Source organism: Kwoniella pini, chromosome 4 (assembly GCF_000512605.2).
Source record: "Kwoniella pini CBS 10737 chromosome 4, complete sequence".
Taxonomy (NCBI): Eukaryota; Fungi; Basidiomycota; class Tremellomycetes; order Tremellales; family Cryptococcaceae; genus Kwoniella; species Kwoniella pini.
In genome coordinates this window covers 1143718-1168264 of record NC_091719.1, presented here as the reverse complement: position 1 = coordinate 1168264, position 24547 = coordinate 1143718, and the positions used below count along the sequence as shown (strand labels likewise).

At 42.2% G+C, this 24547-nt stretch overlaps 7 protein-coding genes across 7 annotated transcripts; 3 read left to right on the top strand and 4 right to left on the bottom strand.

The window, feature by feature from the left end:
* Positions 1-252: 252 nt before the first annotated feature.
* On the top strand, positions 253-9520 carry I206_103452 (uncharacterized protein; the record flags this gene model as incomplete). Its single annotated transcript, XM_070202768.1, has 25 exons — positions 253-553; positions 602-812; positions 869-1109; positions 1168-1344; positions 1402-1470; positions 1530-1641; positions 1694-2567; positions 2621-3092; positions 3153-3701; positions 3760-3880; positions 3931-4097; positions 4148-4181; positions 4232-4446; positions 4499-4652; positions 4704-4855; positions 4916-5233; positions 5288-5889; positions 5951-6756; positions 6828-6946; positions 7011-7251; positions 7304-7392; positions 7472-8628; positions 8696-8855; positions 8948-9131; positions 9192-9520. The coding sequence occupies 25 exons, from the start codon at positions 253-255 to the stop codon at positions 9518-9520; spliced, it is 7854 nt and encodes a 2617-aa protein (XP_070058869.1).
* Positions 9521-9894: 374 nt separating this feature from the next.
* On the bottom strand, positions 9895-12507 carry I206_103451 (uncharacterized protein; the record flags this gene model as incomplete). The annotated part of the gene is made up of 17 exons (XM_070202767.1): positions 9895-10054; positions 10117-10194; positions 10247-10425; positions 10485-10744; positions 10797-10849; positions 10905-10992; positions 11051-11189; positions 11243-11308; positions 11369-11504; positions 11566-11669; positions 11728-11775; positions 11835-11897; positions 11950-12000; positions 12055-12102; positions 12158-12182; positions 12244-12306; positions 12362-12507. 17 exons carry the CDS (start codon positions 12505-12507, stop codon positions 9895-9897), a joined length of 1707 nt encoding a protein of 568 aa, XP_070058868.1.
* A 318-nt stretch (positions 12508-12825) lies between these two features.
* I206_103450 (uncharacterized protein) lies at positions 12826-14451 on the top strand (the record flags this gene model as incomplete). The annotated part of the gene is made up of 9 exons (XM_070202766.1): positions 12826-12899; positions 12978-13137; positions 13202-13319; positions 13386-13487; positions 13547-13656; positions 13716-13850; positions 13907-14010; positions 14086-14245; positions 14344-14451. 9 exons carry the CDS (start codon positions 12826-12828, stop codon positions 14449-14451), a joined length of 1071 nt encoding a protein of 356 aa, XP_070058867.1.
* A 445-nt stretch (positions 14452-14896) lies between these two features.
* I206_103449 (uncharacterized protein) lies at positions 14897-16371 on the top strand (the record flags this gene model as incomplete). The annotated part of the gene is made up of 7 exons (XM_019153320.1): positions 14897-15095; positions 15150-15358; positions 15431-15544; positions 15601-15693; positions 15785-15978; positions 16042-16121; positions 16181-16371. The coding sequence occupies 7 exons, from the start codon at positions 14897-14899 to the stop codon at positions 16369-16371; spliced, it is 1080 nt and encodes a 359-aa protein (XP_019013481.1).
* Positions 16372-16537: 166 nt separating this feature from the next.
* On the bottom strand, positions 16538-19218 carry I206_103448 (uncharacterized protein; the record flags this gene model as incomplete). Its single annotated transcript, XM_019153321.1, has 3 exons — positions 16538-17205; positions 17296-18514; positions 18616-19218. The coding sequence occupies 3 exons, from the start codon at positions 19216-19218 to the stop codon at positions 16538-16540; spliced, it is 2490 nt and encodes an 829-aa protein (XP_019013482.1).
* A 745-nt stretch (positions 19219-19963) lies between these two features.
* Positions 19964-21137, bottom strand: I206_103447 (uncharacterized protein; the record flags this gene model as incomplete). Its single annotated transcript, XM_070202765.1, has 3 exons — positions 19964-20359; positions 20427-20730; positions 20842-21137. 3 exons carry the CDS (start codon positions 21135-21137, stop codon positions 19964-19966), a joined length of 996 nt encoding a protein of 331 aa, XP_070058866.1.
* Positions 21138-21667: 530 nt separating this feature from the next.
* Positions 21668-22742, bottom strand: I206_103446 (uncharacterized protein; the record flags this gene model as incomplete). Its single annotated transcript, XM_019153323.1, has 3 exons — positions 21668-22120; positions 22181-22319; positions 22456-22742. 3 exons carry the CDS (start codon positions 22740-22742, stop codon positions 21668-21670), a joined length of 879 nt encoding a protein of 292 aa, XP_019013484.1.
* Positions 22743-24547: the final 1805 nt, after the last annotated feature.

Here is a 24547-nt window from a genome sequence, read left to right as displayed (position 1 = left end):
CGTCTCGGATCCGAGATGGAGGCCCGCATTTTATGAACTTGTCGAATGATTTGTCCTGAATTGGGATGCAATGAAATCATCCTTGTGCAAATTCAACAACCAAAACAATCCTAATTATACCCAAAGTCATTTAACAGACTTGTGCACACGTCATAGACAGTCCTTCTCCTTCTTTGCCTTTGGACCATTGAAGAGACATTCACCATTTCGTCCATACGAAAACCTCATAAGAAGCTACAAGCCCAAAGCGGCATGTCCGCCAAGTTAAAAGTCGGCTCATGGCTCGAGAAAAATGACGTCGCAGATGCCGGAGAAGCATACGAGTCAGGCTCGGAAACTTCCGAAATCGCGAAGCCTAATGGTATCAACCATGTCAGCGACGATGACGATGAGGATGAGTTAGATCAAGACGCTACAAGTGATGTTATGGGAAAGAGGGACGTGGAGGTCGATTGGGAATCGATAGCACCAAAATTACGACCGTCTCTGATGGATAAGAGTAAGAAGAGGAGGAGAGCGTTCATTGCTAGATATCTTTACGTCTCTGAACAATGTGAGTTTTTCGCGACTTGGGAAATTAGAAGCTGACATTATTCGAAAGCTCCCCCACCCGCTCAAGTTCCCGCTATTATGACCTCTATCTTATCATGTATACCTTTACTCGTTGATACCGATCACATCGACGATTTAGTGACTATCCTCGAATATCTGGTAGGAAGAGATGAGAAATTCCCGGAAAGTCTGAAATTAGGTGATAAGCTCGTGAAGTGGACCTCGATAGAAGTTGAAAAGGTAGCCAATCCGTCCAAGGTGTAAGTTTCGTCAGAAACTGTGATCTTAGAGAATAAAATGCTGATAAATAATGCAGTATACCACCTAGATTGCTCTTCTCTTACTTATTCTTGACTCTGTCATTGCTCTCCACGCTGGCTGCCTCCCGTGGACCTGCCGAATCTTTCGTTACTTCATCGCAAGGACAAGATCTTTTCCTAAATTTGGCCTTGGTCTTGGATGCTATGAGATCAGGAGAAGAAAAAATGAATTATGCTTTGAGAGTAGCTCGTATGCGTAAGAAGTCAGGCATCAGAACCTGGAGAGTATTGAGAGAAGTAAGGCAATCATACAAATTGCAGTCGATGTCCACTCAGCTGATCACTCTCACATCAGCTTCGCCCTGCTCTACCAACGATATTAAATTCGCTGGTGACACGTCCAGCGCCTGCTCCTGCTAGATTAGCTGTCCTCATTTCACATGTCATAGGGGTCTTGCTCAGACTTCGTGCTCCAGGTAAAGGGAAAGAGGTTGAGATCAAGGATGGCAGGGCAATCGTGGAAAAGGCAAAGGTTTGTTCGCATGTTACCGGGATTGTTAGACCAATCAGCTCATGACGTGCTTGACAGGATGGTATAATAGCCTTTTACACGACCAATATCTTGGGATCGAAGACAGCCGTTCCTCGTCACACTTCGGTAAGTGTTGCCTGTATATTGCCTATCGCTAGGGTTTGGTTGACTAACGTAGCCTTCAGATCGCATTATCCGAGTTCTTGGGCGAATTTGTGTCGTATGAAGTTTTGGTGGAGAAACTGATACCTCAGGCTGAGAAGATGTTGCTGAGATCACCCGAACATGCTCTTGACTGTGTGTAGCCTATCTTGTGCTTCATCGAGTATTGACTGACAGTATGGTGCAGTGACTGCTGAACTCCTTACCCTTTGTCCGCACGACATCTCGTCTATACTTCCCGCAAGACTTGTACCTTCTACCTTATCGTCATCTAAGTCATCCAATGCGGAAACCAGGGCGAAATCCATTACATTGATGCGTGCTATCATCAAGCGATGTGAAGACGAAAAAGTCCAAGCGAAACTAGCTACCGAAATCTTGGCTCTTCCAAAAACAGGAAAAACAGCGAGTCCAGAACACCGAGCTATCCTTTTCACAATGGCCGCCAACCTCAACACGTCCGATGCAGTCTCCCCTATCATTGTCGATACTCTGCCTGGATTGGTGGCCAAGGAAGGCAATGAGCCTGCCTTCCATGCTCTTAGTGCTGCTCTTGCACCTCACTTGGCATACATCCTGACTTCAAACAGGGCAATAGCTGCTCCCGCCAGTTCAGCTTTGGTCAAAGAGCTCAACTCAACCAAAATACCAACACGACGGGGACTGTCCATTGCTGTGGGAGAAGCTATCTGGCGCGTGAAAGACTTAGGTCAACAATTCTCGGTAGAAGGAGAGAAATTGATCGGCCAGCTTGCACCAGCGTTGGACACCAATCTCAAAGCTGCCTCGACCTGTCTACCTGCGAATGCCGGCGGATTCCTAGAAGGTTATGTGGCTTTGGCATTGGCTTTAGGTCCCTTGAATGGAATCCCTTCAGCTGCTAAGTTGACTTCGAGCTCCGCTATGGACGGCATCTTGGCCACTTCACCCAAACCTTCCTTCGTCCTCAATGACAAAGTACATATCAAAATTCCAGCTGAGGAAGACGAGAGATGGCTTCTGAGATCTCTGGAAAGTATTGTTGAATCTGCCTCCATAAAGATCAACACTGCTGTATCAAGGTGAGCCTCTTTCGGACCCATGCTTTGGCGACACATGCTGATGCCCTGTGCAGAGTCGCCATTGGTCTCACTTTCATTCACCTTGCATTCGATTCGAAATCTAAAGTCATCCGAAGAGACGCGTTATCCGTGCTGTCGTCTTTGGTCAAAAAAAGTCCTAAGCAAGTTAGTAGGATTATGAGAGAAGCCTTGAAAGCATGGTTGAGATTGCATGATGAGCGGAAGGCAGTCTCCAAAATGAAAGTCTCAGCTGAGGATGATGAAACCGTCACGTCCAAGTCAAGAGACATTGGTCGACTTCTATCAGCCATATTCGTTGCAGCACCTGAAACGGAGAAATCGATCATGCAAGATTTGGCTGTCGACTACATCGTTCTTGCACATCATCCCGAGATTGGTCCCGAGGCACAAACCTCCTGGATCGGTCTCACGCAAGGTCTAGGTTTAGACCCTGCTGCTGTAGCTCGCGATGAACAAGAAAGGATACTGAAGAATCTATGGGATGCCGCCGGTACACCTCCAGAAGTAAGTTCACGCCAATCTTCGAGATCTCTGAGTTTGAGAAGCTGATATGGAATTGAGCAGGACCCCCGTTTGGCTGAAGCTGTCTATCATGCAGTTACTACTCTCGCTTTCATCTCACCATCTGTATACGTCACGGCAGTGCTCGAAAAGCTGAGAAGCGATCTCGATGCATCAAATCTAGATTTCATAGGATTGGAAGAAAGAGGAATTTGGGCAACACCCTCGGATCAATTATATGTGGATATACTCAACAAGAAGAAAGATTCTGGGCCTGAGAATAAGAACAGTAAGAATTACGCAACAGAAAAATGGGAGCAGGAAGTACGAGAATCCTTGGCCAAGAAGAAATCGACTCAAATAGGTGCTAAATTGTCCAAAGCGGATCAAGCGATAGTCAACGCACAACTAGCCAAAGAAGCTGAGGTACGAAGTCAAATTTCTAAAGTGCAAGGACAGCTCAAACGTGGTGTAGAACTTGTTGCTGCCCTGACAAACAGCTTATCCGAAGAAACCAGAAAACATGTGGATGAGTTGGCGAAGCTATTATTAGCCAGTGTGTTCGCCTCTGGAAATTTCTTAGTCGATGGAAGGGCATTCGAAGTGTTCATTGTAAGCCGATGTACCTCCCGAGCTTACAGGTAACGCAAGCTGATGTAGTCCACCACAGGGTCTGGGAACACTCGCTGCTGAACGATTAGGCGAGACGAGACGTATGCTGGCTGCTTCCATATTGAGAAGTAGTGAGGCTCCGCTAATCGGCGAAGATTACCTTGAAGAACCCGTGGGAGGTAAGTTACACAGTCTCGAAGGTAATAGTCAATCTGACGTCCTTCCGCAGAATTGGTCACTCGTATACTTCATCAACTGCATTTCCTTGCCGAGCAAACTCCGCTGGATAGTACCACTTATTCACTCACAAGTTTGCTGTTAACTCAAGTGGTATCTAAGGGTGGAGTGACAGAGGAGTCTTCGCAGAGTGACGAAGCTCAAGAACAATTGACACTGGTAAGTCTTTTAGTAGCGAGGGAGCGCGGCGGAGCTGATGCGCCGTCTAGGTCGTCAATATCATTGCCGCTTGTGTCGGAGAGTGTGAGTGAAGATCGTCCCGAATAGCAAATTGTGGCTGACATCATATAAAGTCACGAACGATGCTTATCCTCGTTTACAAACCATCCGAGACCTCTTACATGTCATCGGAACCTACTCCAAGTTGTCAAAAGATGCTGTTTCAGCCTTGGCGGATCTTGGTGCAGCTATCAAAGATGTAGCTACCGGCGCTGAGATATCCGAGATGATTGCCGGAACATTGTCAAAAGATTCTAATGTTAGAAACGCTGCTTTGCAAGCTTTACAGGTGAGTCCGCAGAAGATACGGAAGTCGAGCCCGCTGACGTTGAAGTTGTTAGCCCGTCGATCTTACTGAACTGGACTACTCTGAAGAGCTTTGGATTGCTATACATGACGATGATGAACAGAATGCCAATCTTGCGTTACACATCTGGGAAGATAATGGACACGATTTACCGGAATCATACTTGAGTTCCTTGCTCAACTACCTCAGTGAGCACTTCACCAACAGACTTGACTAGACGTTGACTGACATCTCACTAGGTCACGGGAGTGCGGCAGTCCGACTTGGATGTGCTCGAGCACTAGCAGAGGGGGCCGAACAATACCCGACTCAAGTTGAACCCACCGTACAAGGCTTACAAGCACTTTATGTGGAAAAGGCTAAATTGTTGGTGCCGGAATACGACCGATATGTGAGTGCTCATCGAGTCACATGACCGTATCAATAATCCATACTGATGAGCGAGCTGCAGGGTATGGTTATAGCGGAAACAGTGAACAGACAAGACCCTTGGGAAGCACGAGTCGCGATCGCTACTGCTCTTGAAAAGCTCGCCCCTCTTCTTTCCACATCTCTCATCTCACCCATCTTCGAATTCCTGATCAACAAAGAGCCACTAGGAGACCGACACTCGGAAGTGAGACGAGCGATGCTAAATGCTGCTATCGCCATCATCGACATACATGGCGGAGAAGCCGTCACTGGCCTGATGCAACGCTTTGAAGATTATTTGGGATCAGCTACTCCAAGTTCTGACACTGATGACTATATCAAGGAAGCTGTTGTAATCGTAAGTCCGCATGTCTCGATGTGCGCACGATCTTGCTGATATCGAGAAACATAGCTGTTCGGTAGATTGGCAAGACATCTTGATCCTGCCGATTCTCGAATACCTCAAGTCGTTGATCGATTAGTTGACGCTTTAAACACACCTTCGGAGCTGGTACAATCGGCTGTAGCGGATTGTCTACCACCCTTGGTAGCTGGAATGGGAGAAGAAGTGGAATACCTCGTCGATCGATTATTCTCCACTTTGACGACCGGAGCTAAATACGCCGCTAGACGTGGTGCGGCTTACGGTATTGCAGGTGTGATTAAAGGGCGAGGATTGCAGTCCTTGAAGGAATACGAATTGATGGAAAAGTTCAAAGAAGCTGGAGAAGACAAGAGTGCTTATCAAGGTCGACAAGGTGCCCTGTTTGCCTACGAGACACTTACATCAACTCTTGGTAAAATCTTCGAGCCGTATATCATTGAGCTCGTTCCTCAACTTCTTACATTGTTTGGCGACGGTAACTCTGATGTCAGAGAAGCTGTCCAAGATGCTTCGAAGGTGATCATGTCTAAAATCTCCGGTCATTGTGTCAAATTGATGTTGCCTACTTTGCTTGATGCGCTTGAGGAGAAACAATGGAGAACCAAGAAAGGTGCTATCGAATTGCTAGGGTAAGCTATTTGAAATCTTTTGCCTTTCTATGTTCGAAATCAGCTTACACTGTGCCTCCAGAGCTATGGCTTTCTGTGCCCCTCGTCAACTATCCCTCTCACTTCCAACCATTATCCCTCACCTTACTGGAGTGATCAATGATTCTCACGCCCAAGTTAAGTCAGCCGCCAATACAAGTTTGAAGCGATTCGGTGAAGTGTTGAATAACCCAGAAGTCAAGTCTATACAAAGTACGTTGATGAAAGCCCTCGCCGATCCAACAGGCAAAACCAACGCAGCTTTAGCATCTCTGCTGAAAACGACTTTCGAACATTACTTGGACGCTCCTTCTCTTGCCTTGGTCATGCCAATCATTGATCGAGGTTTGAGACAACGATCTTCCGAGACAAAACGAAAGGCGGCTCAGATTGTCGGTAACATGGCTTCTTTGACAGAAAGTCGAGATCTCGTACCTTACCTTAATGAATTAATGCCTTTAGTACATGAAGTTTTGGTTGATCCTGTTCCAGAAGCAAGAGCAACAGCAGCCAAATCTCTCGGTACCTTGGTAGAAAGATTAGGTGAAACCAATTTCCCTAATCTCGTCAATGAGTTACTTCAAACACTTCGATCGGATACGAGCGGGGTTGATAGACAAGGTGCTGCTCAAGGTCTATCTGAAGTATTGAGTGGATTGGGTATGGAGAAATTAGAAGGTCTCTTGCCGGATATCATTACGAATACTGCAAGTCCCCGACCATACGTTAGAGAAGGTTTCATCTCCCTATTGGTCTACTTACCGGCCACTTTCGGACATCGATTCGCACCTCATTTGGGCAGAGTCATTCCTCCCATTCTTAACGGTCTTGCGGACGATTCAGAATATGGTGAGTAGAATCGGACCTCTTTTGATCTCAGATTCTGCCCAGGGCTGACATGATCTGTCATCGCCGTTCAGTCCGAGAAGCATCTATGCGAGCTGGTAAGATGATTATTGCCAATTACTCTTCAAAGGCTATCGACTTGTTGTTACCGGAATTAGAAAAGGGTATGATCGATGCATCTTGGAGAATCAGAGTAGGTGGCCACTTCTGCAGGATCGAAGAAGGCAGGGGGACTGATGACGTGTTGACCATTATAGCAATCTTCCATCTCGCTCACTGGAGAATTACTCTACCGAGTTACTGGTATCAGCGGAAAAGTCGAATTGGAAGAAGACGAAGCTCCGGCTCAATCTGCCGATGCTGCTCGAAAAGCACTTCTCGAGGCTCTCGGTCAAGAAAGACGAGACAGAGTACTTGCTACTTTGTACATCGTACGACAAGACGCCGTATCGATCGTCAGACAAGCCTCGATCCATATTTGGAAAGCTCTTGTACAAAGTGAGTTGTCCCACGCAGCAGTCGGGAAAGAAGCTGAATGTGTTGTTTACAGATACGCCTCGAACCACTCGAGAAATTTTACCTGTACTTATGCAATTGCTTATGACACTTCTTGGAAGTCCCGAAGTGGAGCAACAAGAGGTGAGTCATACACATTGTTACGCATGTGGTGTCTCCGTCGCTAATTGCCGGACGCCATTTTGTCCTCTACAATCCTTAGACCGCTTCTCGAACTCTCGGAGAGCTTTGTCGAAAGAACGGAGAAAGGATTTTCGGCGAGATCATTCCTATCTTGCAAAAAGCTATCTCAGCGCCCGATGCTCGAAGCAAAGAAGGCGCTTGTCTCGCTTTCGCAGATGTCATGGCGGCCACGAACAAAGAAGTCATTTCCGACCACGAGGATGCGATTATCTCGTCCGTCCGAGCTGCTTTGGTGGATACGGAACCATCTGTCAGAGCTGCTGCAGCCAGAACATTCGATGCAATGCAACATTACATGGGTGCCAAGGCTATCGATCAGACTATACCAACACTTCTAGAGGCTATGAGGAATCCAGGAGAAACTTCGGAAACTGCTCTCAAAGCTTTACAAGAAGTTATGAGTGTTCGAGCAAACTCTGTTTTTCCTGTCCTTATTCCTACCCTTATCGCTCAACCTATCACAGCTTTCAATGCTCGAGCTCTTGGTCAACTTGTCAAGGTGGCTGGATCTGCACTCAACAGGCGACTGGACACTGTACTCGGTGCTTTAGTCAAGTCGTTAGAAAAAGAGAAAGACGAAGAGATTCTTGGCGAGTTACACTCAGCTGTCGAATCTTTACTCGCATCAGTAGAGGATGCGGATGGTATTCACCTATTGGAAATGCTCCTCATTGGATGGGCTAAAGATCCAAATCCCGTTAGAAGGGCTACCGCTTGTGATATCTTCGGAACCCTCTGTCAAGTCAATACTGAAGCAGATACAACGGAGTACCGAGTGGATTGGATTCGAATACTCATCACGCTATTCGATGATAGTACTGAAGAGGTTGTTGAGTCAGCTTGGAAGGCTTTGGATCACTTTGTCAAGACAATCGATAAAGATGAACTCGAGGATCTCGTTGTACCTCTCAGGAGAAGTATCGAATCTTCGGGTGCACCAGGACGAACTGTTTCAGGTTTCTCAAGACCCAAAGGTGTTCAATCTATCGTACCGATCTTACTTGCCGGTGTTCTAAGTGGAACTCAAGAACAAAGAGAACAAGCTGCTTTAGGTATTGGAGAACTTGTTCAAAGAACTACTGAAGCTGCAATCAAACCTTATATCATTCAATTGACTGGTCCGTTGATTAGAGTAATCTCAGGTCAAGCTATTGCTCCACAGATCAAGTCTGCCATGTACGTTATTTCATCACTTATATGTCAGAGGTGACAGCTAATTTTTGCGGAAATGTCCCTTTTCTAGCTTGCTCACCTTGACAGTCTTACTTGAAGAAGTGCCTCAATTGGTCAAACCTTTCCACCCTCAACTGACCAGGACTTTCGTCAAATCTGCTTCTGACCCTGCAGCTGTGTCTGTAAGAAACAGGGCCGCTGCTGGTTTAGGTGCATTGATGAAACACCAGGTGAGTGGCGCTTTCCTGCAATTCATCGCTGCATCCTTTGTGTTTACGATACAAGATCATTTGGCTGAGCTTCGGAATGTCATACTGCTTAGCCTCGTGTCGATCCATTAATAACCGAGTTGATCGGTGGTATCCGATCAGGTGACAACGAGATCGCGCCATCCATGGCCAACGCACTTGCAGCTGTATGCAAGAGTGCAGGAAAGAATATAGGAGCAGGTGCCAAGGCGCAAATAATCGAATTGGTAGAAGAGGCTTTCACAGCTGGACGTAATGGTAAGTCATGTTCTCCTTTAGCAAAATGTGATGTACTAATGAAATTGAATATTTTTATAGAAAATTACAATACAGCTATATCTCAAATCGTTTCAGGATTAGCAATAAATGATTCCAAATCAATTTCAAATATTGTTGAAGATTTCTTAGCTTCACCAGAATATAAACCTACTTCAATTATTTCTTTAATGATTTTATCAATTTTAGAAGAATCACCTGAAACTTTTTATGAATTAAATGTAATTGAAGATATTACACGTAAAGTAATGTTAAGTATTTCAACAAATGAATTAGGTCCTTCAATTCAAAGACCTGCAAGAGAATCAAGAGAAATTTTAAGAAAAGGTAAATTTGGTGATGATGAAAAAGTACAAGCTCTTTTAAGGTAATTTCTCCGTATAAGTAGTGCAAGGAGGGAAGATATTCTAAAAAAATAAAGATTATAATTTGATATCATACATTTGTATACCCAGATTTAGAATGCATTTGCATTGAGAGTTTTGAAATCAATCCACAATGCTTGCCAAATTTCTTGTTGACGTTGTGTAGGTCAGTGCGTCATTATGGTAGTGTCATTGATATATGCATGGCCCAGTATGACGCATGAACAAAGAAGGGTAATCATACACAAGTCACCTCATCATAAGACGAGTTGGCAAGATAAATAATGTATACAACGAAACGAATATAACAATAGAGATTTTTATCAAAAAAAGGCATAAATATCATTAAATATCATTATCATAGATCCTCTCTTGCTTTATTAGCATTTCCCTTTTTTGGCGGGCGATTCTTCATAACTCAAATCGGCTAACGAATCTAAATGACCATGAGATCGTTTCATCCCGCTCTTGGGGATCTCTTGCTCATCAATTTTTTCGCAGGGTATGATACCTTCGATCGAAAGTTCGATTTCGGTGATCCTGCCGGGGAGATGTAGTCAGCTAGGTGTGTCTTAGGCCCATGTGACGAGAGGTTAGCTAACCTCATTGATAATTTACGATTGAACGGAACATATTCGTAAGCCTTTCTGTACAACTTCAAAGCTTGTTGCAAATCGCCACTAACATTGATTTGTCAGCTGATTCTCCACAGAGGGTTTTTGAAGAGCTGACCTATGATGTGCTTTTCTCGCATGAGAGACAATTACTCTTGCCCGCTTGTCCTTCTCTTCATCGGTGATAAGGCTAAACTCATTCTCCTTATCCAGTTCTACCTTGTCAATCGTTCCTGCTTCTTTAGAATGTATGAGCTCTTTCTGCATGGCCATTTGTTCCGACACAATCTGGTGGATCTTCATCGAGTCAATCAGCTGTAACGCTCGAGGCCTATCGCAGAAAAAAGCTGACTTACTCTATGACTGAGTTGTTCGTCCGTCAATCCTTTGGCCATTTCCTCTTTCGTTTTCTCCGCTGATATGGCACGGCCATTCTCTATGTCGCCGAGTGAGCTGCTTTTGACAACTTTCCCTCGTTGAATATTGGTTGAAACACTTGATAATGCTATTCGACCCGTTGGAGCTGAGTGTCTTGGGCCTGCACCGGTATGGACCTTAATTGCCGCTTTGTTCGACTGGGAAGCTCGAGGCAATGGAGCTGAGATTCGTCTTGTATCTATACCACATCATGAGCTGTGCGTCACTAATCTCCTAGCAAGACAGCTTACTTTGCTCAAATGCATTGAGCCTATTCTCGACCGATTTAGACTTCTTGGCAAACCTAAAGAAATCGTTCTGTCAGTTGAGACAATTAGATGAATTTGCCGCTAACTGACTGTAAAGTATTTATTGTATCCCTCGCGAATTTCTCCCCCGGTGCTAAACAACATATCAAAAGGCCAAGCGACCTCCCGCCTAGAGCATCTACCTCACCGGCATCAGTTCAAATCCCGTTCTTATGAGCCATCTAGTGGACGCTCACCTTGTAACAACCTAGTTAGTTTCGATTCTCTATACGGAATGAAGGGTCCTGTACCGTCTTTGACTCCTTTCTTAGCATTCTCGTTGAGGGCATCAACCACTTTGCCCAGAGTTGTAAGAGACGTATTAATAGCGGAGCTCTTGAATGTACATCAGCCGAGGGCGGATTCGTCTCAGTATACAAATGACGTACTTCTCTCATGCGCTCTTTGTCGTTCCCAGTCAAGTTGTTGTTCTCAGATCCAGCTAAATCTGTGAGCTGACATATTGCAATCTATCAGCTAATTAGGCCACTGTCTGCCCGCTATGGTCGGCTCACGCATATCTTTGACGGAAGAAAAGACAACTGATTATCCTGGTCGGAATGATGGAGATAAATCGTCAAGATGGCATGAGATCGAGAAGATGAGGAATTCAATCTAGTTGCAGCGGTTTTACGTGTCTTTGCGGCAGCGCTGATATTCAACATACTACTTTGAGCTGAAATCAGAAGATCTGCAAATGGGTCTTACTCACTCGTACAATATGTTGAATTCTGTAGTCGAGCTTATAGGTTGGACTGTCAGATCTGCTACGATATTGTGCCCTTCGGGCGACATTCGGATTTCTCTCTTTCTTGGCTATCAACAAAGAGCAGATCAACCATTATACGACAGAAATTAGGGAATGATAGCGTACCTCCACTCTGTCTCCCAATAGATCGTAGACCTCGTCTTTCAAAATTTCCTACGTGTGTTCGTTGATCAGGTTGGCGCAGGTCATATGTCCAGAATAATGATACTAACAACGTAAGAAAACGAAACCGAGAATGAGGTAGAAGGTGATTCTGATTGTTTCTGAAAAACTGCCTACAGACAGTTTAGCTCAATATTAACAGGATTCAAAAAGAGTCTAGCTCACCTCGATTGTCCTTGGTATGATTCCTGGATCTGTCACTGTCCCTTGCATGGTCTGCGAATACGTCCATCAGCTCTGCGGGATCGAGGCCATTTGAGATGAACGTACATGTGTTTTTCCAGAACCGGTCACTCCGTAGGTGAAGATCGTGGTACTCTGAGGGTGATCTAGTAAGCTTATGACACATATGAGAGAGTGTAAAACAGCTCACTTGACCTTTGAATGCTTGTTCGATCCTGTGTGAGCACTGGTGAGCTACCTCAGGCGATTTTGGAGAAAGGTTGTTTGATAGCTTACACTGGTTTGACACTTTTGAACACTTCCTCTTGTGTGCTGACAGCATCGTGGCATTGGTCGAGACTTTTCAAAATGTGCATCAGCGACTGGTCGCATATTATTAAGATATGAAACTTACTCGAAATGATACTTTTTATCCCCTTCCTTGTTGAACGCGGAAATGCTATTCCCATCAATCTTAATTCCTTCCGTGTTGATTTTGCCGTCAGTAGCGCAGCTGGGTCGAACTCGCACATGACAAGCTATAGCCTTGGATGAAGACATCTCAGCGAATATTGATGTGGTGAAGAGGTAGTTTCAGGATGATATTAATGTCTTTGAAGCCACAATACACTGGTATTAACGCAATGTCAACAACAAATACAGTGTAGAAGTCATCGTTCAACCTCCACATTCCACATTAAATTACGGAGATCCAAAAAGTCCGAGAAAGACAGTCGCGTGCAGTGGAGCGGCGATCCCAAAACGGGTAAACAAACAAAGTCGAGTCCCAACTATTTTTTATTATTCTGATAACAACATACGAACAAGAATCCAAATAATCGGTCAGAACAAAGTTCAGCAAGATCAAATATTCCCAACATGGCAGCAGTAGCGAGCTCTTCAATGCACGTCTCCACCTTAGCAGGTTCGAGCTTACACCAAGCAGTGGATCAGTAAGTTTGATAATCGCTCGTCCTCCTCTACTTTTACATGATGTGATACCCGCGACTGATGACTCTGACTGCTTGTAGGATCTCATCATCAGCTTCTTCAGGCTTCAATGTGCTCGAGCATAGAGATCGATTCCAAGAGAGAGCATTACGGGATGTGACATTAAGCAGTAATGATTCAGCTATGATGATGGATCCTAATAATCCGATATTAGTAAGAGAGGAGATGGTATCCCAGAAGGTGAGCATCAGATTGCGTCAAAATACAGTCAACGTGAGAATGTGAGCTCATTATGAATGAATAGGACTACTTCCGTAGACTGAAATTTACGTATCTTGAACAAGAAGCGAAAAGGCATTTCTTAAGCTCAATAATGGGTGATGAGCCTCAACGTGTCGAGCCAGGAGAGAATGAAGAACGAGGTGAGTCGCAAATCTCTCAGCTTCTTACTATACCTGGATGCGCAGAGGCTAATGTTCGGGCTATAGAATTGACCAATGCTGAGAAAAAAAGGGTGTTGAAAGAGGCGAAATCTGAGATTGATGAAATGAGGGCTTTCACTGTTCGATTGGCAGAAGACAACGCTAAGAGTCAGCTGCTTTCAGCCCTGGAGTCCCAATACGAGCTGATGTGTTACTCTTATGGATAGAGCACACCGAAATGTCGCAGGGACTAGCTGAAGCTCAAGCTTTGCAGAAACAAATAAGGGATATGGAATTGGAGTTAGCTAGAATAAAAGCTACTCATCCTCCAGAAAACGTGAGGTGCTAGATCTGAGAAGGAACCGAATCCTGCTGATAGCATATTACCACACATAGCGAATGACTACTGCTCAAGCTAACGATACTCTTGACGCCCAAATAGTGGAGATGGAACGAGTGACGGATGCTCTATCTTCCACTCAGACTCAGATTGACTCAACTAGAGAAGAAGTCGCCAAAGTAGCTAAAGAGGTGAGAAGTGTTAAAAGTTCGGGATGAAATATAAGCTAACACTTATCTTCTCACAGGTTCAACGACTGAGTCGAGAACGTGAGCGAGAAGAAGCGCGAGCTAAAGAGGTGAGAGAAGGTCGAGAAGCAGGAGACACCAAAGTAGATGAGATTTGCAGATGGTGCGTGACGACTGGCTATATATTCCATCGGAATGATGATTCTTCATGTGATCAGAGCTGACGTTTACAGTATAGGTATTCATCATCTATGGCATTTTATCGGTCTTTACTCGGCATACGATCTGTTAAAGCTGTATCGGATAACGAGCTACATATGGAGTATGAAGTCAATGATGGTCAAGTTACATTAGCTTTACATTTCGACGAGGTTACTAAAAGGTTGACAGATGCTAGCGTGAGTCATCTCTCGTATTTCTGCTCAGACACATAACAGCTGTTCCTTGCAATACAATCGTAAAATAAGACATCAGCTGATACGTACTTCTTACATAGCTGATTGGAAGTGATATTGATATTTCCGAATCTGTCGGGATCGCAGCTGGAGCTAACGATGTAGCGGGCTTAGTCGCTGACGTACTGGTGAGGTTAAGACCGGTTTAGATCGGGCCGTTTGTTTACTTGCGATAGATTTTGGTTGTATATGTGTGAAAGATGTATAATGTCACGGATCATCCGCAAATAGACCATCCACAGATTCGATCTGAAAAGATCATAGCTAACTGATCGGATTGAACTGACGGACTCGAATGGATAGGTAAGAGAGCGGAGGATTGACCATTGTATTTTATGCACTCCAAAACATCTAAGTCCTACGCTGTAACGAGAGCGGAATCAAATTTTTGTGTATTTTCCTCCACTTCTTCGATGCAATCTTAACTATTTCAGCAGGTTGAAGTAAACGATATTATTGAAAAACTACATTTCAGCCAAAATTCCTTGATAGCGTACAAGCCAGAACTTCTATTATATAGCAGCTTCAGAATCACGCGCTACATCCGTATTAATTCTTCTTGCATCACCTGACAATAGTCACTCGAGGCTAAAAATGTACTTTGACCTATTCGTCCCTTTTCCTCTACCTCAAGAATCCGACGAAGGCCCTTCAAAGAAAAGTAAAAAAGGTAAAGGTAAAGCTGTACCTCAACCAAGCACAACTTCAATAGTAATAAAGAAAGATTGTTGGTCTGGTATAGAAAGTAAAGATAAAGATGCTTTCGTCAATAAGGTATCTTTAGTTGGACATCGTAAGTTTGTTTACCACCGAATGATCTAAGAACCTGCATTGATCTGTGATATAGTCGGATATTCAGTTGTGGGACTCACTATAATACCATCTGAGCCTTCCAATCAAGTTATATCTTCTCCATTTTCAAATGGTTTACCTTTTCCAGACTTGGATCCAAGATTTTCACAAAGTAATTCTTCATCTTCAAGTTCAAGTAAAACACCTCTGGTACAAGTAACAAGATATCATATGAGATTAGATGATAATCGTGTACATCCTTTAGTGAGTCTTTTTTCTTTTTAGTCGATATTATGTAGTTTAAGCTAAATGGGCCTCGTGCTGATCCCATTGTAGACAAGTCAAAATACAAATACGTTAAAGGCGTATGATATTTTGAGTGTAGCTCCAACAAGTGAAAAAGCATTTCAATTAGCTTGTACAGATCTATCAAATCCTGGACCTAATCAAGTGGGTCTTTTCCAGGTCATGACTGATCTTGACTTTTCTAATACGTTTTACTGTAGATATCAATCATTACTTTACCTTTACATGAAAGACCATTCACATTTAGGTTTAATTGGAAACAAATGAGACAAGCTCAAAGAAATGGTGTAGTCGTATGTTTTCTTTTTATCAAAAAGTTTTGTCATGGTACAATTCAAGAATATCACATCTATCGACATTTGTGCTAATAGAACATTGATGCAGTTCGAATTACTTTATTCTGCTGCTCTTTTCCCTCCTTCGAATTTATCATCTGAAACTCAACGTCGATATCGTCAGAATTTCTTATCAAATGCTAGAGAAGTAATACGTATAACAGGTGGAAAAGGAGTTATATTCTCTTCTGGTCCTTCTGGAGATGTGAATGGTTTAAGAGGTGCTTTGGATATTGTCAATCTGTAAGTCTTCGCATATGCGGCATTTATTCAACCATCAATCTTAAAGCTGAATATTGGTATAAGTGGTACAATGATTGGTATGCCATCTAATTTAGCTAAAGAATCAATATCAACTACAACTAAAAACGTTCTTCTACGTGCTCGTAAGTTTTCTACAACGCCTCAAATTGGAATTATCATATTTACATATTTTAAATTATAGAAGCGAGAAAAACTTTCAAAGCTATTATGTCAATGCCAAAACTCGTACCTGCTGAAGCGGACAATGACGGAGAATCGATAGACGACATCGAAGTTGAAAAAGACGTCAATACAAAACAAGTTGACATCACAGACAAAAAGCGCTTGATGGTTAATACACCGACTAATAATGTGAAGAAAGTGAAAATATAGCTTTTGTAAAAATATGCTGGATAGACATGATATACCGTACATCCGAATGTATGAATGAGTTGTTGTCGTTATATTCTATATCTAAAGTCAAATGAGGGGAAAATGAAATATATGCTACAAATTTATTTATATATTAATGTAATAAAGCAGACGAAAATGAAAACAATCATTTAATCATCCAACCTCCTACAACTTTCATTGAATTTTCATCACCTTTACTAATAATTTCACCTTCTTTTCCAGGTATTAAATCACCAACCATTTTCCAAGGATCTTTACCTCCACCCCATTTTAATAATTTTTCTTTTAAAATTTCACCTCCATTTCTATTCAATAAATCAACTTCATTTTGTTTTGTAATATCTTTATTATTATTATTATTGAAAAGTGTATTCCAAACTTTACCTGCAATAGCTCTATCAAATAAATAACTATAATAAGTTGCACCATATCCATATAAATGTCCAAATTGAATTTGCCAACTTGTATTTTCAACAGGAGGTATAACACCAATTTCTTTTTGTAAATTAAACCACATTTCAGTTGAATCAAATGAATTTAAATTTTCATAATTTAATGAATGATATTTTTGATCTAATAAAGCCATTAAAATTTGACCATGAGTTTCCAATCCTGCTAAAGATTGATTCAAATTTAAGTGTGCTTCTATGAGTGATTTTGGAAGTATTTCTCCTGTAGCGTAATGTGTTGCAAAAGAAGATAATACTTCTGGAGAAGAAACAAAATGTTCCATTAATATCGAAGGAAGTTCAACAAAATCCGTTGCGCATCTTGTTCCTGATACATTGTGAAATTCAGTTCGACCGATCATTGCTAAGTTGATAGTCAATCGTTATCAGCCCAATCACCAACAATCATATCGCTGAAAGCTGTATGCCTATTCAGGAATCATGCAAAACTCACAATGAATAGCATGTCCCATTTCATGGAAAAGCGTTTCCAAATCATTCCAACCCAATAAAGCCGGTCTACCCATATCGACATTCCCAAAATCACAGGTTAAGACTACTATCGGTAATTGATATTTCCCTTCTTTACCCTTTAGATTCTCACCTTCCACTTCTAATCCTTGACCGTATTTGTAATCCCAACCATTTTGTAAACCGTCTCCAATTTGATCATCATCATCAACTCTTCTAGAACATCTAACTGTATAATGAGCTGCAGAAGGTGATTTCCCATTCCTTGAAAATAAATCACAATAAATTATACCTATTGTACCTTCATTTTCATCTACAACATCTAATCTTTTGACAGATGAATGCCAAACTTCACCTTGACTAACTTGACTTGGTTTAAATGAAATTCCATATAATTTTTGGAAAATTTTCGATAATCCCATTAATGACGTTCCAGTAGAGAAATAAGGTGTGATATTTGGTAAACTTGATGTTGGAGCTAAAGTTGAAAGATATTTCTCTGCATAATAATCTCTATCCCATGCGTAAAGTGGTGGTAAATGAGCTGTAGAAGATTTTTGATCCATTCCTCTATAATTTCCAGTCAAATTTGTCGCTTTTAACCTTTGTAAAGTTGAAACGTCCAAAGATGCAGTAGGTTTATGATGTTTCGCTAAAGAAGTGAGAAATTCAATAACGTTGGTAGGATTTTTAGCCATTTTATCCATAAGAGTAACATCTGCCCAAGTTTCCTTCCCTAATATATTAGCAAGTTCCGCACGCTGTTTTAACATTTCTTCTAAAACATCTATACGTTCTTGATCTTTCCTCATTCCTCCGACATATACCAATCTTCTAGCTTCACCTTCACGAGCATAACGAGAAATCATCTGAGCTTCCCAACTCCCAGGCGTAATGTATACAGCCCCTCCCCTTCTTTCTCGAGGTAAAGAATCTATAAATTGAGCTCCCATTCCAGCTAATAACCTTTCTGGTTCGGGTATTTCAATCAATGGTCTATTAGATGGTCCACTGGATGCGAATGATAGGAAAGTTCGACCTAGAGATAGTAAAGAGTCGGAGAGGGAGACGAATTTTTGTCGAACAGCAGGCGGTAAGTGAATACCTGATCTTTCGAAATCCGATAAAAAAGTCTGGGCGACTTTAAGCTCAGCAGAAGATAAGGGTTGAGCATGTTGATAAGAAACAGCTTGGTTCAAAGACTGAAATATAATCTGATGTCAGCAAAAACGTTTTCACCAAAAGTTCTATTCTAGGTAGCATTGCAATCGATGACGACTCGTGTGATCAGAATTGCACTCACCTCGTATAAACCCCTACTTGTATTCAACTCATTCATGAAACTACACAAAACCTCATACGTCCTTTCAGATTCTTCTATCCACTTTTTATCCGGATGAACATTCCTAACCAATTCGCACATATCAATGACACCGCAAAGTACATCACTGAGTCTATCTAAATTCTTAACCACCTGACGTAATTCTTTACCTGATGGATCGGATGGTGCATTGGAAATTCGCTCGACAATCGCACTAGCTTGTACGAGAGTACGTTCCGTTAATGGTCGAAGAGCATGAGGATGAGTGAGTGGTGGGAATTGAAATAATCCTGAAGAAGTCGATTTGTCTATAGTAGGATAAGGTAAATCGAAATGAGCTTTCAAAGCTTCGTCATTGCCTTTGGAAGAAGCTGAAAGAGGTGGAGGAGGTATATAATTTGCATACGACGCAGTTGATGAGGATGATGAAGTCGCAAGAGCAGCTTGTGAGTCTTGACGTCGATATGTTCGGCACGAAGTACCGAATCTTGCACACAACGGTATGAGGGGAAGAAGGGGTGATGTGGTCGTGCGACGTGGTATCGATAAAGTTTGTATGACTTTTGATCGTGAGCGTAATGACATCGTGCACGGTCCTCAAGCGATACGATGGGTAATTTAAGGCTGACGAAGCGATTCGAGCCTGTATATACGAGGTATATAGTATTGTAATAGATGATCGGGAAAAAAAGGTAAGAGGTAAAAAGTGAAAGACGCAAATGAGAATCAAGATTAGATCCGATGGATCGGTTATATGCGTATACCGCTGATATCAAACTGAAAGATTGTTAAGTCGATCTATTCGTCCACTGACAGACCGATGAAAAGCAAATGACACTCTGCAGAAGGTCCAGCGAGCTCTGCTCCGAACAAGCGTTAAAGAAGGCAAAAGCAAAATGACCAAGATACAGCATAAGATGTCATAATTTCTTGGCCATGCCCCTCTCTGATCACTAAGATTAGACACGGGTATAACCGTACCGAGCTCAGCACTATCTGTTCGATGCATCTATAACATTTGCACAAAATCTCATGTGATCTGATTGACGGCATATATGTAATTGATCCTAGTTCATCGGAATGACGTTGATCGAATCACTGCATGTGAAGAATTACAAACAATCTACAATGACACCAGAGAGAGGCATATATGTGTTCAAGCTAATTGCGCTTCGTTCTGGCTTCCTCCCCTTGTGATGGTCCGTGCTCGAAGAATACGACTTTCGATATATTAAGCCATAAGGCTTCTTAGCCAGATGGGGAACGGCAGATGACGAGTCATATATCACCCGAGCGAAAATGATGATGAGTATTCGGTGACCCGAATCACCTACGACAACTTATTATCCATCTCCTCGTTATCGCCAGAACTATCTAACCAATCCCTGATCACCTCTCTAAGCTTCTGACCTTCATCTCTTCTCCATAGATGATCAGCATCATCCACTTGAATGCTCTTTACTACTTCTTTGCCTTGTTCTTCCGCGAAGTTCAGATAAGTACTGGAACCTGTAAATTCGTCTTTGGTACCATATACTAACCATACAGGTTTATTCAGATGTGTATGATGATCTTTTAAAGCTACTGGAAATTTCTTAGATGAAAGTAAAGTTATACCTTTGAAAACTGTTATAGGTGGTGAGACGAGTAAAGTCTTTTTAAGTGGTATATGATGTGCGGTGGGGAAAGGTGCAAGTATAGTCAAAAGTGATCCCCATGAGTAACCCTTTATCATCCCATTAGCTTCTCTGCCCTTTTTTCGAATGATAGATTGAAGAGAACAAAAGACTTACAAATCTGAAGACTTCTTTTACACTGTCACCTAATAATCCTACACCGATTTTTTCAATTTCAGCTAAATCCTCAGGATCACTGCCAGTACCCAACCAAGGTTGACTTCCACCACTCAATCCTACTCCGCGCACGTTATATGATATTACCGCTGTTCTTCCACATAATTCAGCTGGTGATGGGGTTATAGCTCCTGAGAGAGGTACAGAATCAGGGTCAGGATTAGCACCTTCGATTGTTGATGGGTCCGTAGTGTGAGAATGATAAGGATGGTAGATTGCCGTGATCAGATGAGATGTGATGACTCTGTAAAGCAATTTGGCCGTGAGCAAAGCTGAATATGTCTATGAGACGATTGTCTAGACCACTCGATCATACCGAAACGAGCTTGGTTGATCCAATAATGTAAATACTCACGGATCCAACATGCTTCCACCTAGCCTTCCCCACGGATGACTAGCCACTACGACCCTTTCTACACCCATATCTCTCAACCCGTCTCTGAGATTAGCATCAAGATCTTCGAGTTTCTTCGGTACCGTCGAATATTCGCCTAAAATATTGACATGTTTGCTGATAGACGGAGGAAGTGGTAAAGGGAGGTATAAGCGTGCTTCGAGGTGAATAGGTGGAGAGGATGAAGGCAATAATAATCGAAGATGAGGATGTAGGTGTTTATCCCATATTTCATTCTGAGGATCAGGTCGAGCCATTTCAAAGGATTAATACAGTTATTCGTGTGGTTACTTGAACAAGTTATATAGCTGACAACTACTTGAGATCAGTTGTATTTAGAAAATTATTTGCGTGAGAACGGTAAAAGATCGACAAATGTGGGACTACGGTACAACTACGGTGACGCACTACTGCTTTTTAATTCCCTGAACCGTCCGCATCTTATTTGGTTCGTATCCGATCTAATCTATAACCGGGTTACGTATCCGTGCAACCTTGTATTCGACCAGGAAGTAAAAGACCCATTGAAAACGAGGCGAACTTTATTGCATTTATGCAGCAAATGGATAATTATATCTATTCATACAAAGTCCGTCGCCGAACGTGTGGACTACCACTAAATGGAAGTGGCACCACAATTATATACCGAAAGAGTGTGATTCTTATGATATATTACTATTTCAAGAATACGAATTATGAAAGCTATGCGAGGTACACCAAAAAGTCCAGAATAATTGAGATTCTATAATACAGTACAAACTAAACCACGTCAATCTAAGCCATTATGCTAATTTTCAGCGCCAACAACAACTATATGTCCTAAGTAAGCTACAGCTTGATTAAATAATACCAAATTACCTAAAACAGCTACGGGAGCCGTTGATTCTGTATTTTCAGCAGAGATTGTTCCTGTGGCATTGACTGATACGGGTATAGTAGCGTTCGTTTGAAGTACTGTATCTGGTAACGCTGACGATGAAGAAGCGGCTATTGAAGAAGAAACGGTAGTAGATACTGCTGAGCTGGATTGGACAGTAGATGAAGAAGTAGATTGAACGGTGGATGTAGTAGATGGTTCTACCCATGTAGATGTAGGTGTAGGTGTTGTAGAAGGTGCTACGTAAGTTGACGTTGGAGGTGTATATGTTGAAGTTGGTGATGGTTTTTCGGAAGTAGTTGTAGGGTCTTGTGATTCATCATTGTACCACCATGTCATGTAGAATACACCTGCTCCTTCAGACTATCAATGTAATTAAGTCAACCATAGCTCTTCTTGTAGGGAAAGACAGACTTTACTCACTGCAAATTGGGTAAACAAGCCCCGAGACATATCCAAACCACCGTAAGGACAAGTAGGACATTCGTCGGCTATTGTAGCTGTTACTTGCTTGCCTCCGTAGCTAATTGTGATACTACGCCCACAATTTGGACCAGGATATCTATTGGATGCACTGCGTAGTCAGCAATCTGTATGCAGAGGAATAAGGAGTGGAGGTTCAAGATGAAATTAGAGAGTATAGAATAGCGAAAAAGCGAAAACAAAAGTAACGATATTGATAGGAGACAGAGACTCACCCTCCACCGTATTGAGCTGAATTCTGAGCAACGATATAATCATTTGCATTATTATACCATCCACAAGCACCTAATCCTACATCATAAAAAGTTGCTCTCGAATTGGCATATTGTTGGCCTCTTTTTTCTATAGAACTGGATTCATTGAAAGAAGCTTCAAAAGAGTGAACTTCTTTTTTAGCATAATGTGCTCTAGCTCTTGATCTTGATAATTCATGAGCTTTTCTATCTGTTAGACCAAATGTGGATGTTGATAAAAGTAATAAAGATAATAATGAAGTTAACATTTTTTATATTGTATTTCAGTTTTAAAAGTATTGAGGGATAAATGTATCGTTGTTCAGATGAGTGTTTTCGTAAAGAATGTAAAGTTGTCAATGAACGTTGTGTTAGCGAATGACTTTTGGTTGAGCTATTAGGAAGACAGATGAAAATGTCAGCATTGTTATAATGATATCCCAAATGTATGTTATTGTCATGGAGCGCTCCTTTGATGATGTTTGCACTCCACAACAAACCGCCTTCCCATGCTTTGATTTCGATGTTTCCCATGATTCGGAAAAGGATGAAAGGAACCACTTACCTTTGATACGAGGATTGTACTTGCCCTTTTATGCTATGTGATTCCAGTCTGGAGAAATGTCCGTAAGGTGCTGCTGGATGAGCTTGAGTGAGAACTATTGTCGAATTGTCGGTTCGGTGTAGGTAAAAACAGACTTAAGGAATGTTGGGATGTACGAGTTAGTAGATAATATGAGATGAATGATGAGCGTAGGTATAGGTTGATCGTTAAAAGAGTGTCTTTGAGGTCAGTTCAGTGTGGTATGGTATGCTGTCCTTGAAATCTAATGTCGGGAATACTCAAATTTGAGGTCCAGACGAAATCCATCTACCCAAGTCGGTCTGTAAGGATTGAAAGGGGTACGGAGAGATAAGATGGGGCGTAAAAAAAATCGTTATAGTAAGCAGGGAAATCGGGGTTCAATATTAAAAAAAAGGGGTAGTAATGATAAAAAGATTAGATTTCATTGTTCAGTAGTATGCATTTCTTCATAAATTTACGATATCTTTTCTTCTCATTTCCCTGTAAACAAAACCTTTAAACAAGATACATAGGTGAAGGAGAAGAGAGTAAAGATTTGAATTGTTCTCAACCGGTATGTCAAGCATCGATATCTAGACAAAAAAAGAAAAAAAGAGGTTTGTTAGAAATAAACCCCAGTCTTACTTAAAATCTTCAATTAAACTATCAACTACAACAAATCAGCCACCATTTTCTTATATAACTTATCTTATGGACAACCCTCGAATGATGATTTCACGTGGATATCCTGAATTTTCAATATAACAGCTGAGTGGCTTGATTGGCACGACGTCAGAGAAAAACCTATCTTCGGGTTATATTTCGGATGATAGGGTAAATCGGGATTTTCAGGTACAGGGTTAAAGGCCCAAATTTTGAGGGGACTCATCGGATGGTATTTCAAAGTCTAGGCTTCCATCCATACAAAAGGCCGCTGACTATGAAAAGTCGGATTCAATTGCAGTTACATACATACGGGATGGCGTCGGTTTCGGACGGACGGAATAATTACACGCGGTACGAAAGTCTCTGCATTTGGCGTAAAGATACGAAGTGTAGATGAAACTCGATCTTTGAGATTGTACATGCGTAAAGCTTAGATGGTGCGTCCAGATAAGTCTGCTTTGTCATTAGCCATGCTTGTGCCTACAGATGATCGTTAGATGTTACGATTTACCCCAGCGATTAGATAAAAAGGAACGAAATTGCTCAAATCGATGACGATTATTATACGGAAAACCTCAATTTCACTGGAAGGTCGGAGTTGACTACCGCTTGGCGGCGGTCAAGATTGTTCGTTTGACCTCGACGTCCTTTATGTGACTTCGGTGACGACAAAGATAAGACCGAGTGCTATGACTCATGACTCGACCTGTCGCTTCTCCTAGGATTTACCGATCAGCCTGGGCTGATGATGTGTCTTCGCTGTGGCGTGGAAATCTGACCTGGCTATTCTAAGTCGCTCTATTCATTGCCAAAGTCGCCTTTTAGCACTCCGCAATTCTCTTC